The sequence below is a fragment of the Cucumis melo genome, chromosome 1 (genome assembly GCF_025177605.1).
Source record: "Cucumis melo cultivar AY chromosome 1, USDA_Cmelo_AY_1.0, whole genome shotgun sequence".
In the NCBI taxonomy this organism is placed as follows: Eukaryota; Viridiplantae; Streptophyta; class Magnoliopsida; order Cucurbitales; family Cucurbitaceae; genus Cucumis; species Cucumis melo.
In genome coordinates this window covers 22,623,210-22,634,798 of record NC_066857.1, presented here as the reverse complement: position 1 = coordinate 22,634,798, position 11,589 = coordinate 22,623,210, and the positions used below count along the sequence as shown (strand labels likewise).

The window sequence follows — 11,589 nt, the reverse complement described above, 5'->3', positions numbered from 1 at the left end:
AATTGAGTATATATATATATATATATATATATATGGATATATATATTAATTATTAATTTGGAAAAGTAAAGTTAATTATATGATGGAATATAATTATATTTGTTTGGAAAAGAAGATAATGCATGAGGAGAGAGATGGTTGATTTGATTGGACGAAAAAGGTATATATTTATTTAAAAAGAGAATAATGGTTTAAATAAATATATATGTTTATTGTAGATTTTGGTGAGAGAAAAATAATAATAATAAAGAAGTATTATTATTATTATTAATGGTTATAAGTGTCTAAGATTTTGTGCATTTAAGGCATTTATTTAGGAAAGATAATGAGAATAAAGATATATGTATATTTTTGGTATTATATATATATATATATATACTAAAAGATAAAGGTAGAGGAAAGCTAGCGAGCGAGCTAGCGAGCGACAGAGAAGGATTCGTGACATGTCATATGGGGACTCAGTTTTGCTTCCGCGTTTATGTATCAGTGTTTCAGTATTCCGTTTTTAATGAAAATTTAGTCTTCTCTCGTTTCAGAGAGTGTCTCTTGGCATTGTTTCTTTTTAGTAATGACCTCAGCTTAGTATAAAGAGTTGGGTCGTTACAAAAAAAAAAAATAATGGTAGAAGTGAACATTGGAAATTTAAATGTTTGTGAGGAATTACTAAGGGTTCGTTTGGATTGCCTATGAAAAAAAATGTTTTTTTAAGAATACATTTTTTTAAAAATATTTTTTGTAAAATGAGTTTAAAATCTAAATACTCACATGTTTGGTTTAACCCTTTATAAATGTTTATATACAAAATTGTGTTTGCTTTAGTTTATATTTATGAACAAATTTCATAAAAAAAATACACACATTTTGAATCTTTTTTCATAAATATATTTTAAAATTAATTGCATGTTATCTTGAAATTATTAATTTTTTAGTTACTTGAAACTAAACATCAATTTCATTTTTTGTATTAATTTTTTTTTTTGAAAAATTCAATTTTAAAAGCACAAATTTCTTGAAATGTAGATATATAATCATAAAAAAAATTTTGATTTCCATCAACAGAATATAAATAAGATAAATAATTTTTTTCGAGACAATATAATATCAATTAGACAAAAAGATGTGCAATTCGATCACGTTTTTCATTTATCTTTATTTCATCAACTGAATGATCATGTTCTTCATTGACGTCCTCATGATTTCTTTCACATATGTTAAGTTGAAATAGATTTGACTGAGAGAGAAATATTTGTTAATCTCTATATTTAAATGTGTGTTCATATACACTGAAAAAAAATATTCGAAGTATTTAAAAATAGAAAAAAAAACAAAAAGAACGAGGAGTAAAAAATAGATAGTAAAAAGGAATAGAAAAAATAAAGGAAGAAAAATATATATTTGGAAGGGATTTCGTATTAAACATAAAATAATAATTTATTCTAAATTTTGGTTACATGTGTTTTCTCTAAAATGATTTATTTCATAATCTCATTTTTCCAAAAATTGAATGTCAAACACCTCAATTTATCTTAAAATGAATTATTTTAAAAATTAAACACTTCAAAAACTAATCCAAACACACCCTAAATCTTCTCGATTACATTATAATATGTTGATCGAGATCCATTATCACAAGATTCAATAACTATGGACCATTTTCTTGTCCTTGGTCTGCATATATCTCAACTAGATGGATTGTACTCGTCATTTTCACATATATATAAGGATAAATACATAGATTCAAAAGTCTATTCTTAATATTTAGAATCGTTTTTATCTCACTTTCTCAAACTTTAAAATGTTTCTTTCTTGCTTACATCATCATCGACCAAGGTTACAAAACAGTCTCTTAATTTTTATTTTCCTATTATTCTCAAATTTTCATCCTCCATTTGAATTGTTCGTTCTCCATTTTTCTTTTTTTTCGTTTGTCACCCACCAAAATATTGCAAGGTGAAATGACCATCAAAATGTTGCAAGGTATTGTCGTTGGTCATCGAAACATTGCTCAAAAAGTTGGATGCAGGAAAACAAGATAGCAAAGAGCATAGCAAAAACAGATGGATAGTGAGAGGAGACCAATAGAGAGTGAAAGCAAGGAGGAAAGGGAGACAATGAGAAAGAGGGAAACAAGACAATGGGAGAAAGGAGATTGAGCTAACAAGACAACGAGACAATGACCAAACAACATAAAGAGCAAGAATAAAAGGTCAATCTCCATGCACAAAGCTCGTTGATAACTTCTCTCAAATATAAGGTCAACATAGGATTCAACAAACTTCAATTTCAAATTCACTAAATATATTTGTAAATCAACAATTTAAGGACAGTCCAACTTAGATTAACATGTTTTTATTTCAGTTTGTCTTTTGAATTTTTTTTTTAAAAAAACAAAAGCATGTATATTAATTATAAGGGGTCTTTTTACAAATAGAACAAAACGGCAAAATATTTACACCGTATAAAACAATTCCAAAAATAGAAAAAGCCCACAGACTCATCGTGTAAAATACAAAAAATGCTCCGTCAAAAATAATATATTTGGTACACGATCATTTACATTTGACTATTGTTTGATACACAATCGTTTAGATTTGGTCATTTAATTTGACAATTAGTCATTTATTTTGACAATTATTTTTTTAATTCTATCGTTTAATTTGATTACACAATCATTTAATTTGGTTACGTTTAATATACGATCGTTTAAATTTGGTCATTTAATATGACAATTATTTTTTTAATTCTATGATTTAATTTAGTTATACGATCGTTTAATTTGATTACGTGTTTAGATTTAGTTATTTAATGTGAAAATTATTTTTTTTTAATTATATCATTTAATTTGATTACACGACCATTTACATTTGACCACTCCAATCTAATAATATTTTTCAAAATTCTTTATATACGATATTTTAGATTATGTTATTTTTGTACCCGATAGTTTAGATTTGATTACCCAAATTTAAACAACCTAAAAAAGAAAAATAAGAAAAGAAAAAAGACGATGGAAAGAAATCGCAACAAAAAAAAGAAGAAAAGAAGAAAGACGATAGAAAGAAATCGCAGCGAAAAAAAAAAAAGAAAAGAAGAAAGATGATGGAAAGATTAAACGAAGTAAAAAAGAATCGGAAAAGAAGAAAGACAATGAAAATAAATTGCAACAGAAAGAAAAAAGATAATGAAAAGAAATCGCAGCAAAAAAAAAAAGACAATAAAAAAATCACAGCGAGAGGAAGATGATGAAAGAAATCGCAACGGGAAGAAGAACAAGACGGAAGAGCAAATTTAGAATATTTAAAAAATGACTAATTTTATGGATTTTGTTACACGAGCCGTAAATAGTTTGGTGTTTTGTTATCTTTATGAAAATTTCCCTAATTATAATTTAATTTTGCCAACTCATTAGACAATTTTTAAGTTTAATGATCAAACACAAACTTGTAAACATTCCCACATAGCTCAAAGACATAATAAAGGTTTCAAAATATAATTTGCTCAATCACTATTTACATGTTTCTCATCTTGTCTTAAGAGTTCTTTTTTAATACTCTTAGGTATGTTATCTCAACTATTTTCAAAGGACAATCTTCAAACTTTATTACATTTGGTTATTAATGTAACTTTTAGGATACTAAATTTTATGCAAATGGCTTTAACCCTTTTACTATTTATACTGGCTCTCCTCTTCCATGGAAACTTGAATACATAGTTCTGTATTATAAAATATTAAAACTTCTATTAGCAATGATACATCGTGTAATAAATAATGCATTTTCTTTTCCAATCAGAAATTACTTTAAAAAAAATTCAGACCAACCAAAAGATCTATGATCCTATTCTATTCAGCACATTGAATTAATGCTGCTCGTCTACACAACATTCAAACTTTGTTACCTGATGAATGTTGCCATCAATGTCATAATTAATACAGCCATAATTGAATGAAATGAGTCAGCACTGGATGCCGCACCAGAGAACTTGAATCTCTGAGACTGATCCCTGCATAAAAGAAGAAATAAGAAAGAATCTTTGTTTCGTTTCATATCAGTTTCGGTTTTTGTTTTTGTTCAGATAGATTTTTAGATACAATACTTAGTGTCAAATCTTTCTTATTGCTTTTAAACAGTGTTGTAAAAAGTACAGTTGTTTCTTTTGATTCATTACGACGAAAAAAAAATATTTTGAAGGATTTCTGGAAAGCAATCTAGCAGATTCAATCTCAATCTAACGGGAACATGCTACGAACAAACAAGAAGAGAATGAGGCTAAGGACTTACTTTTGTAAGGAAGAAAGAAGGCCACAGTATATGGTATTATCAGGCATAGGTATCTCACTTTTGTCAATCTCTGGATTTACAACACTCACATAAAGTTCTTGGCCCAAATACCACGAGTCAAGATTTTCGGAACGAAGATTCCATATGCCAGCATTGTCAAGGGACACTAGAACTGCAGTCCAAGCTCCAGGAAAAACCTTGAACCAAGAAAAAGCCGATAAGAGTCTGATCGTTCACTCTAAGTAATCCATATAGTATAGTCTGTCTCAATGACACCATAAATCATTCACTCCAGCCATGATCCGTTAGTTCTCCCTTTTATTTTGGTACTAGTTTGTTCCCTCTACCATTATGTCTTTATAATATCCTCAAGCACATGCTTCAAAGAAATATTATAACATTTTGTTTCGAACTTTTTCTGTTTCTTCCCTCTATAACAACAAGATTAGATGGGCTAGTTACCTGTGTTGAGCATCGGGCAACACCATCCCACTTATTGTAAGCCCCTCGGCTATTTTCAGTCCAAACTCCAAAATCCATGCTGCATCATAAACAGGTTTCAATTAAATTTGATGTCCTAAAAATCAGCAAAAAACATAGATATTAAAATTCAATACTCACCCAACAACGAAAAATGCATAGCCATCCAAATGGTAGGTCTGAACATTTTTGTCATTGTTTTGAAAAATAATCTCCATAAAACCTTTAAAAGTACCATTAATCAGAGACGTGTCAAGTTTGGGAGGCCTATCCATCATTCGAGTTGGAAAATCGAGTTTGTAGACACCTGGAATGCTAAATTGTTGAGCATGTTTAAGTGGAGTTGAAGGTGTAAAGTATGATAAGCCATTGAGGGTCCTTCTCCATTTCCCATTTATAAGCTCTGAAGGTCGGTTTAGTATCACATATACATCTGTGACAGTGATTTCACCATACTTGAAAGATCCCTGTGGGTTTGGACGAGCAGCACCGGCAGAAACATTCCATCTAACCATCAGAAGAATTGCAAAAGTGAGACAACCTAGTAAAATAAAGCAATTGCATGCATGTGATGAAACAGAATTAAGTAAGATTTAGGAGAAAGCAAAACTCTTCCATTGACGTAGTTCTCTTCAGTCTAAAGCAAAGAAAATTAAGTTAAGAACCTGTACACCTACCACCGAAGAGAAATGAACATTGATTGACACCAATTCTAGTCCTAAAGACAAAAGAACAAAAAACCATATCAATGATGTTTGCATATTTTGTTTTCTTTTAACAAGACTCTGCTCTTTTCTTTTCTTTTGCTCGTGGCAATGAAATGGGAAAGCTATCTTGTTACCAAAGAGAATGTGTAACTAACTACAACCTTATAGATCTTGCTTGATTCATTGAGAAAAATGTGTCCAATTCATTAGGAGGATCAGGAAGAGGACCTGAAGCAGGTCCCTGGGAATTGGAATAGTGCAGGATAGCCACTCCGGTAGTTCCAGCCAGAGAAGATGAATTTAGTAATCTAGAGCTGGCAACAATGTAGTAATCACTGCTTGCATTTTGGTCCATCATGACCAAAAATGAGTATGATTGACCCACATGAATATCCATATTTTCATAAGCCTGCTGAACTGTGTATGATCCTTCAGTCTCAACCAAAAGTAAGTTGTGATTTTGTATTCTAAAATTCAAACTCGTTGAGATTCCAACATTGTGCACTCGGAGCCGATATGTTTTCCCTGGTTAAGATTAATTTCCAAAACTTAGTCAAGAATGATATACAAGAGAAATGTTAATTATGACAAGTGAAAACTTCCCATATCCACAGTTTGTACTGCATGTAAAGATTGAATAATTGAACACGGTCTTTAGGTGCGAGGGCAAAGTGTGAAATCCTAAGCTGCAGAACAGCTAATGGAAAATATAATCGATGAAAGAATACAAAACTACATAATGAGCTATCCATTCCAATTCTTTTCAACTTGGAATCAGAGACTAAAGAATACCCTAGCATGGCTTCATGAGCTATCCATACAATTACAATAGGATTCAATGGGGTCCTACGATAAAATAAGTTGAATAGCTTATGTAGATTTGTAAGCCATTTTAGACTTCAATGATAAGACTGTTTTTATCAGTATAACTGAGAAGAGAGATCTAAGTTTGGAGCTACATTACTCGGAAGCTGAAGATTTCCACTAAGAAGTTCAGTCACACATTGTAGGTCAGTATTAAGAGTCTTAAGAAAAGGAAAACTTATTAGAAGCAGCCACCACATTCACAATTGTTAGCGCAGAGGGGGAAAAGCTTCTATTTTTCTCTCTTCAGTGTCTCTCAAGCTCTTAAGAGTGATAATCATATTGAAATTCTTCTTGATTATGAATGTTACTGTTACCTAGTTAACTGCCTAGACATGATTAGATTAAAGAAAATTTACCCTATCAAACCATCGCTTCAACTTCCAATTTTGGGAATGGAGTCCGTACTCCTTAGATGATTGATTTCATATGGTTTAAACTAGTCATTGTAGTAGAGGCACATTTAAGAGTCTTTGAAAAACCATCTCCCATTGCATCCCCTACATTAATAGTTTCATTAAATTCAGTGGGAAATGGGGCTCACTGCTAGCACTCCTTTCTAGGAAGGTTCTAGATTGATAATAGAGTCTTCAAATCATTTCATCTACCTCTATAATCTGTAGTTGATACTTCGAAGAAGGGTGTGTTAACTCTAATTATAATTCCGAATAACAATTTTTGTAATGATTCTAATTTTCGAAGGCTACTTTGGGACTTCACGGCTCAAGATTTGGCTAATATATTTTTCGTTGTTATGAGAGGTCTACCGTTCCTCAACATCAAATGAATTTTGCATGTGGATTCTCAAACTTTCAAATATCCTTCTTATTAGGTATTATTTTGCACCATTTGGTGTCCCAGCCAGATTTTCTAGTCTCCCATTCATTCACCTTGAGTCAGAAGGTCTAGATCTTGAAGAGAATCAGGTTTTTTTATTGGTTGGATTCGTAGTAGAGGCTAAGCACCATAAACTTCACCCAAAACTCAACTGTAGTTTTATGTCCCCAGTGGCATGTAATGTGTAAGAGATCTAAGAAAGATCTTGATCATACATTTAGGAGTTTGCTATAAACTTTAAAGGGAATGCCTGAACACAACTGAAAGAAATTTGGTTGTTTCAACAGGTTGTGGGGAAGTGATAAAAGGGGTGCAAATCCCACTTCCTAGAGTAGAAGTCAGATGTTTTTGCTAATTTGTGAAACACAGCTTGAGAAATCTTGGAGAGCCTTTAAAGACAGGAGAATGTTGAGGTGGAACAAGGAACATTCAATGCCTCGCTCTCGGTGTTCTCATTTGGAGTATTTTGCAATCATCCTCTTCTTCTCTTAACAGTTAAAGCAAATACATTTCAAGTTTGTTTTACAGTTCTTTTTTCTTAATGAGAGTTAGGGAAATATCATAATAATTCATGCTTCCCTGCAAAAGAGTCTGAACTCAATCACATACTAAAATAAAATCCATGATAAAAATAAAACTTACCAGGTTCAACGTTTATTGTATGAAAAGGAATGCCATCAGAGACAAGAGCATTATCAAAGCGAAAAGGACCCACTCCATTGATGAGGATACCATCAGGAACACCAAGGTGAATCCCATTCTCAACATCCTTCCTTAATTCCTACAAATTTCATTATCGCCGTCAAACATGAAATCAAGATGGGGAAAGGCAAGTCAGGTTAAAAGTTACTAATCATCAGCAAAAGCAAGAACCCAATCAGGCTTGACACTGACCTTATGACCCTTAGTATACCAATCACTAATGAAGATTGTGATATCTCCATCGGGCACCGGAAAAGGCAATGGTATAACATCTCTGTTATTTATGGTGATTCCTCCATATCCACCAGCAGCTCTCTGAAAATTCAAGGAAGGGAAGTAAAAGAAACTCCCTATTTGATCTTTGACCTGAAACTGATATGTCCAGTTCCACCCAGCAGGGATTGGACAATTAGTCCCAGAAACACCATCTTGCCAAGAGTTTTTTCTGTGTTGTATACCATTCCTGAATTATAAATTAACAACAAAGTCACAACTTCGAGAACTTGCTACAACTTTTTTCCCTTAATTTTCAATTTTTTTATTTAAACTTTAGAAAGTTACAATTATGTCTCTAAGTTTTGAATGGTAATTTTATGAACTCTCCACCATTTACATTGCTAACTAGGATGATGTCACATGCTTATCCAACATACATTGAGTGATACAATAATTTGGCACTATCTCTTTCTGAAGCAAGGTATCAAATCTATTTTATAGCCCATACCACACTATTTCATCCAATTGTCTGCTTCTTTTTACAATTTGTGTTACCACATCATGCTGAATTGCCAACATTTGTCTAATATGCATAAAATATCATTGTTGAATTATTGGAATATGGAATCGCAGTTCAAACTTTTAAAGACATAATTAAAAAGATTTTAAGCATCTGGACTAAAAGGTGACACTTACGCAGTCAAGGTACTAAATTTTGTAACTTAACGTACATTTTTTCAATCACTTTAGTGAATGTAGTTCATACCATGTTAGAAGCAAAGGCTCGTCGAGGTCATTTTTAATGTTGACAACAACATTCCAGTTCGTAGTTACATTGAGCACAGGTCCAGGAAACTGTCCATTAATCCCAATGACCTGTGAATATAATTACATAAAATAAGCAGTCAGTAAGGAGACAAAAACATATCGGAATTTGCAGTTCAAGTCCATGAGACCCACATTAAAAGGAAGTTGAAACTAAAACGAACTTCACTAAAAACTGAATCTGAATTTTCTCCCTCTGCCAATCAAGAAAACTCCAAAGTAATGAGTGAAAAACCAACAAAACAACCCCATATTTTCATAACGATCATGAGTCCTTAACACTTTGGATTTGATTTCATCCAAACAAAAAACAGATACCCTTACTTATACGCCTATGATTTTCCTCCTCCTTATCCAATGTTAAATAAAACAGTAGAAACGCACAGCTTCCACAGTTCAGGAATTTTATCACTCTTTAATCCATGTTATAAGAACATTTAAAGTATTATGCAGTCTCTATTATTCTTACGATTAAATTTCAATTTGGTCACTATAATTTGAAATTGTTACGATCTTCTCGAGCAAGAAGTGTTCCATAGATTGTACAACCATGTCCTTGAGTTAAAGTTTTAATTAAGCCACTAAAATTTAGACTTAGTTTCAATTTTATGGAATGTTCGATAAAACCTCACAAATGGTCCATAAACCATCTTTCATCCACCTATTTCCTTAATTTTTTCTAAACTCGGTTCTAAGCTCAAGCTCAAGTATAGTAAACCAACCCAGTTAGCCAAATACACTATTAATCCATTACCACCCTTGAAAAAGGGAATTTATTTTAAATGACAAAACTTCTAAAAACATTTACAAATACTGCAAATTATACGATTAGATAATGATAGACTGCTTCAATAGACATTTTGTTATAATTGGTAAATATTTTGGATCATTTAGCTATATTTGAAAATAAACCTGGAAAATAAAAACATATATGTCAAAACAGTTGCAGCAAATTGAAACTACATTAAACAATAAGGACAATCAGTACCAAGAGAAATGCCTGGAAATCCCCATAGTTCCAATATGAAATCTGCAGAAGAAAGAAAAAAGAAGAATAAGAATGAAGAGAAGAAACCTTCTGTTTGATTCCAAGTGGAGAAGCAGAAATGTAGGAGACAGTCCAATCGAAGAAGACGAAGGGGTCACCTGCAAGAGCATTTCTTCTGAGGCATAAGAAAAGAAAAACAGAGAGAGGAAGTAAAAGGTTGAAGAAACGAAGCCATGGCATGGGGATAGAGAAGGTTTGGAAGAAAGGAAAAAGGGTGAGTGAAGATATGATTAGATTATCCAAATGGGGGAGTTTTTGAGAAGGAAGAAGAAGAAGAAGAAGAAGAAGAAGAACTGACAAGTGCAGAGAGAGTGAGGCATTTTCACATGGGGATTTGAGAAAGGAGGAGATGCCGACAGAGTTTGCCAATTGGTTTATGGGTCCCAAAAGAGTTGAAAAAGTTATCTCATTTCAACCATAGCTTTTGGATCGGATCTTAATTACAAAAACGTTATATTCTAATTCAACCATATAAGTTCTCAAAATCGGTGAGTTCTATTCATTTTCTCTTGACGTGGATCCATCCTTATTTTAACAATGGAGATAGAGAAAGAGGACATACTTCTATCAAAGATTGTTTGTTAAACGAGCAACTTAGTGGCATGGAGACTTTGAACTATTAATGCCATTGCTTCAAATCTCACGTTTCTGTTGGTTGTTATTTTATATATAGGGTCAAAAGCTCATCAATTTTTGTTGCTTTCTCGATGCTTTTTTACCTTTTCAATAAAACGGTTAACCTCATTTATCAACACATCAATATCGCTTTATATATGTATCTTGAATCTAACTCTGAAATTCCTTATCCCATCAAGGAGTATTAGACAAACATCACACAAATGTGTAGATTTTCTCTTTTGTAAGTCAGATTCTACTTTCTTCTTTTAAAACAAATTCACGTATCATGTACAAAATCAAGTATGTTTCTCCTATTCTGGTTTTAGGAACAATATACTTTTTAAAAACTAATAACATATAGGATAAAGTTTAACGTATTCAAATTTAAGCACCTCCATCAGTACACAAAAAGGTATAAATCTTCTAAAATTTACCAATAATCAAATAAATAATTCAAACAACCCAAATAAATCCAATTCAAATATTTTATAATTAGATCAAATTTCCCATTACTAATAGAATTAAGTTTATAAAACAAAAATGATTTGAACAACTCTAGTGTGGGCCAAAGCTCTTTTCTCTTTGTTGACGAAGAGTTGCAATGTGAGAAGGCTAATATTTGATTCTTTTTTCTAAAGAAAAGAAGGAAAAAAAAAAAATGAAGCACTTTGGACCAAATGGATGACAAATCATTGAAGCACTTATGGTTAAAGTTGTATAATTGAATCTTTTGGGGGGACAAAAAAAAAAAAAAAACTAAAATATACAAAACTTTGCTTTTCTAATCTCATCTTTTCTACATTTTGATTTTTAATTTCGATTTTGGTTGTTTTAATATTTACACACTTAGTAACATTAATTTTCATCTCAAAAGTCAATTAATTCGATTCCTTGTACTTGCAGGGTTGAACTCAAAAAGGAAAAGGGAAAAACTTCAATCTAGTTTTTATGTGGTAATTTTATGACAACTTAAAAGAAATAAATAATTTCTTGAAGGACAAGCATGGTTTTG

At 31.7% G+C, this 11,589-nt stretch overlaps 1 protein-coding gene across 2 annotated transcripts; it reads right to left on the bottom strand.

The window, feature by feature from the left end:
• Positions 1 to 3,639: 3,639 nt before the first annotated feature.
• On the bottom strand, positions 3,640 to 10,368 carry LOC103489708 (monocopper oxidase-like protein SKU5). Of its 2 annotated transcripts, XM_008448980.2 has the most exons (11): positions 10,058 to 10,368; positions 9,900 to 9,941; positions 8,853 to 8,962; positions 8,063 to 8,333; positions 7,811 to 7,949; positions 5,629 to 5,992; positions 4,902 to 5,267; positions 4,743 to 4,821; positions 4,281 to 4,477; positions 3,898 to 4,002; positions 3,640 to 3,714 (listed from the first exon to the last, which is right to left on the bottom strand). In XM_008448980.2, exons 1-11 carry the CDS (start codon positions 10,067 to 10,069, stop codon positions 3,672 to 3,674), a joined length of 1,728 nt encoding a protein of 575 aa, XP_008447202.1. In that variant the 5' UTR covers positions 10,070 to 10,368; the 3' UTR covers positions 3,640 to 3,671. The 2 variants fall into 2 exon arrangements, with proteins under 2 accessions (XP_008447202.1, XP_008447201.1); XM_008448979.3 differs by lacking the exon at positions 9,900 to 9,941 and having other exon boundaries at positions 9,987 to 10,367.
• Positions 10,369 to 11,589: the final 1,221 nt, after the last annotated feature.

Bases quoted from the DNA above. Each gene is read 5' to 3' on its own strand.
- LOC103489708 (XM_008448979.3), bottom strand. From the start codon at position 10,139: ATGCCATGGCTTCGTTTCTTCAACCTTTTACTTCCTCTCTCTGTTTTT. The intron at 7,950-8,062 runs GTCAGTGTCAAG...TGAAATTTGTAG, and splicing joins GGTATACTAAGGGTCATAAG to GAATTAAGGAAGGATGTTGA. The intron at 4,822-4,901 runs GTGAGTATTGAA...TTTATGATGCAG, and splicing joins TATGCATTTTTCGTTGTTGG to CATGGATTTTGGAGTTTGGA.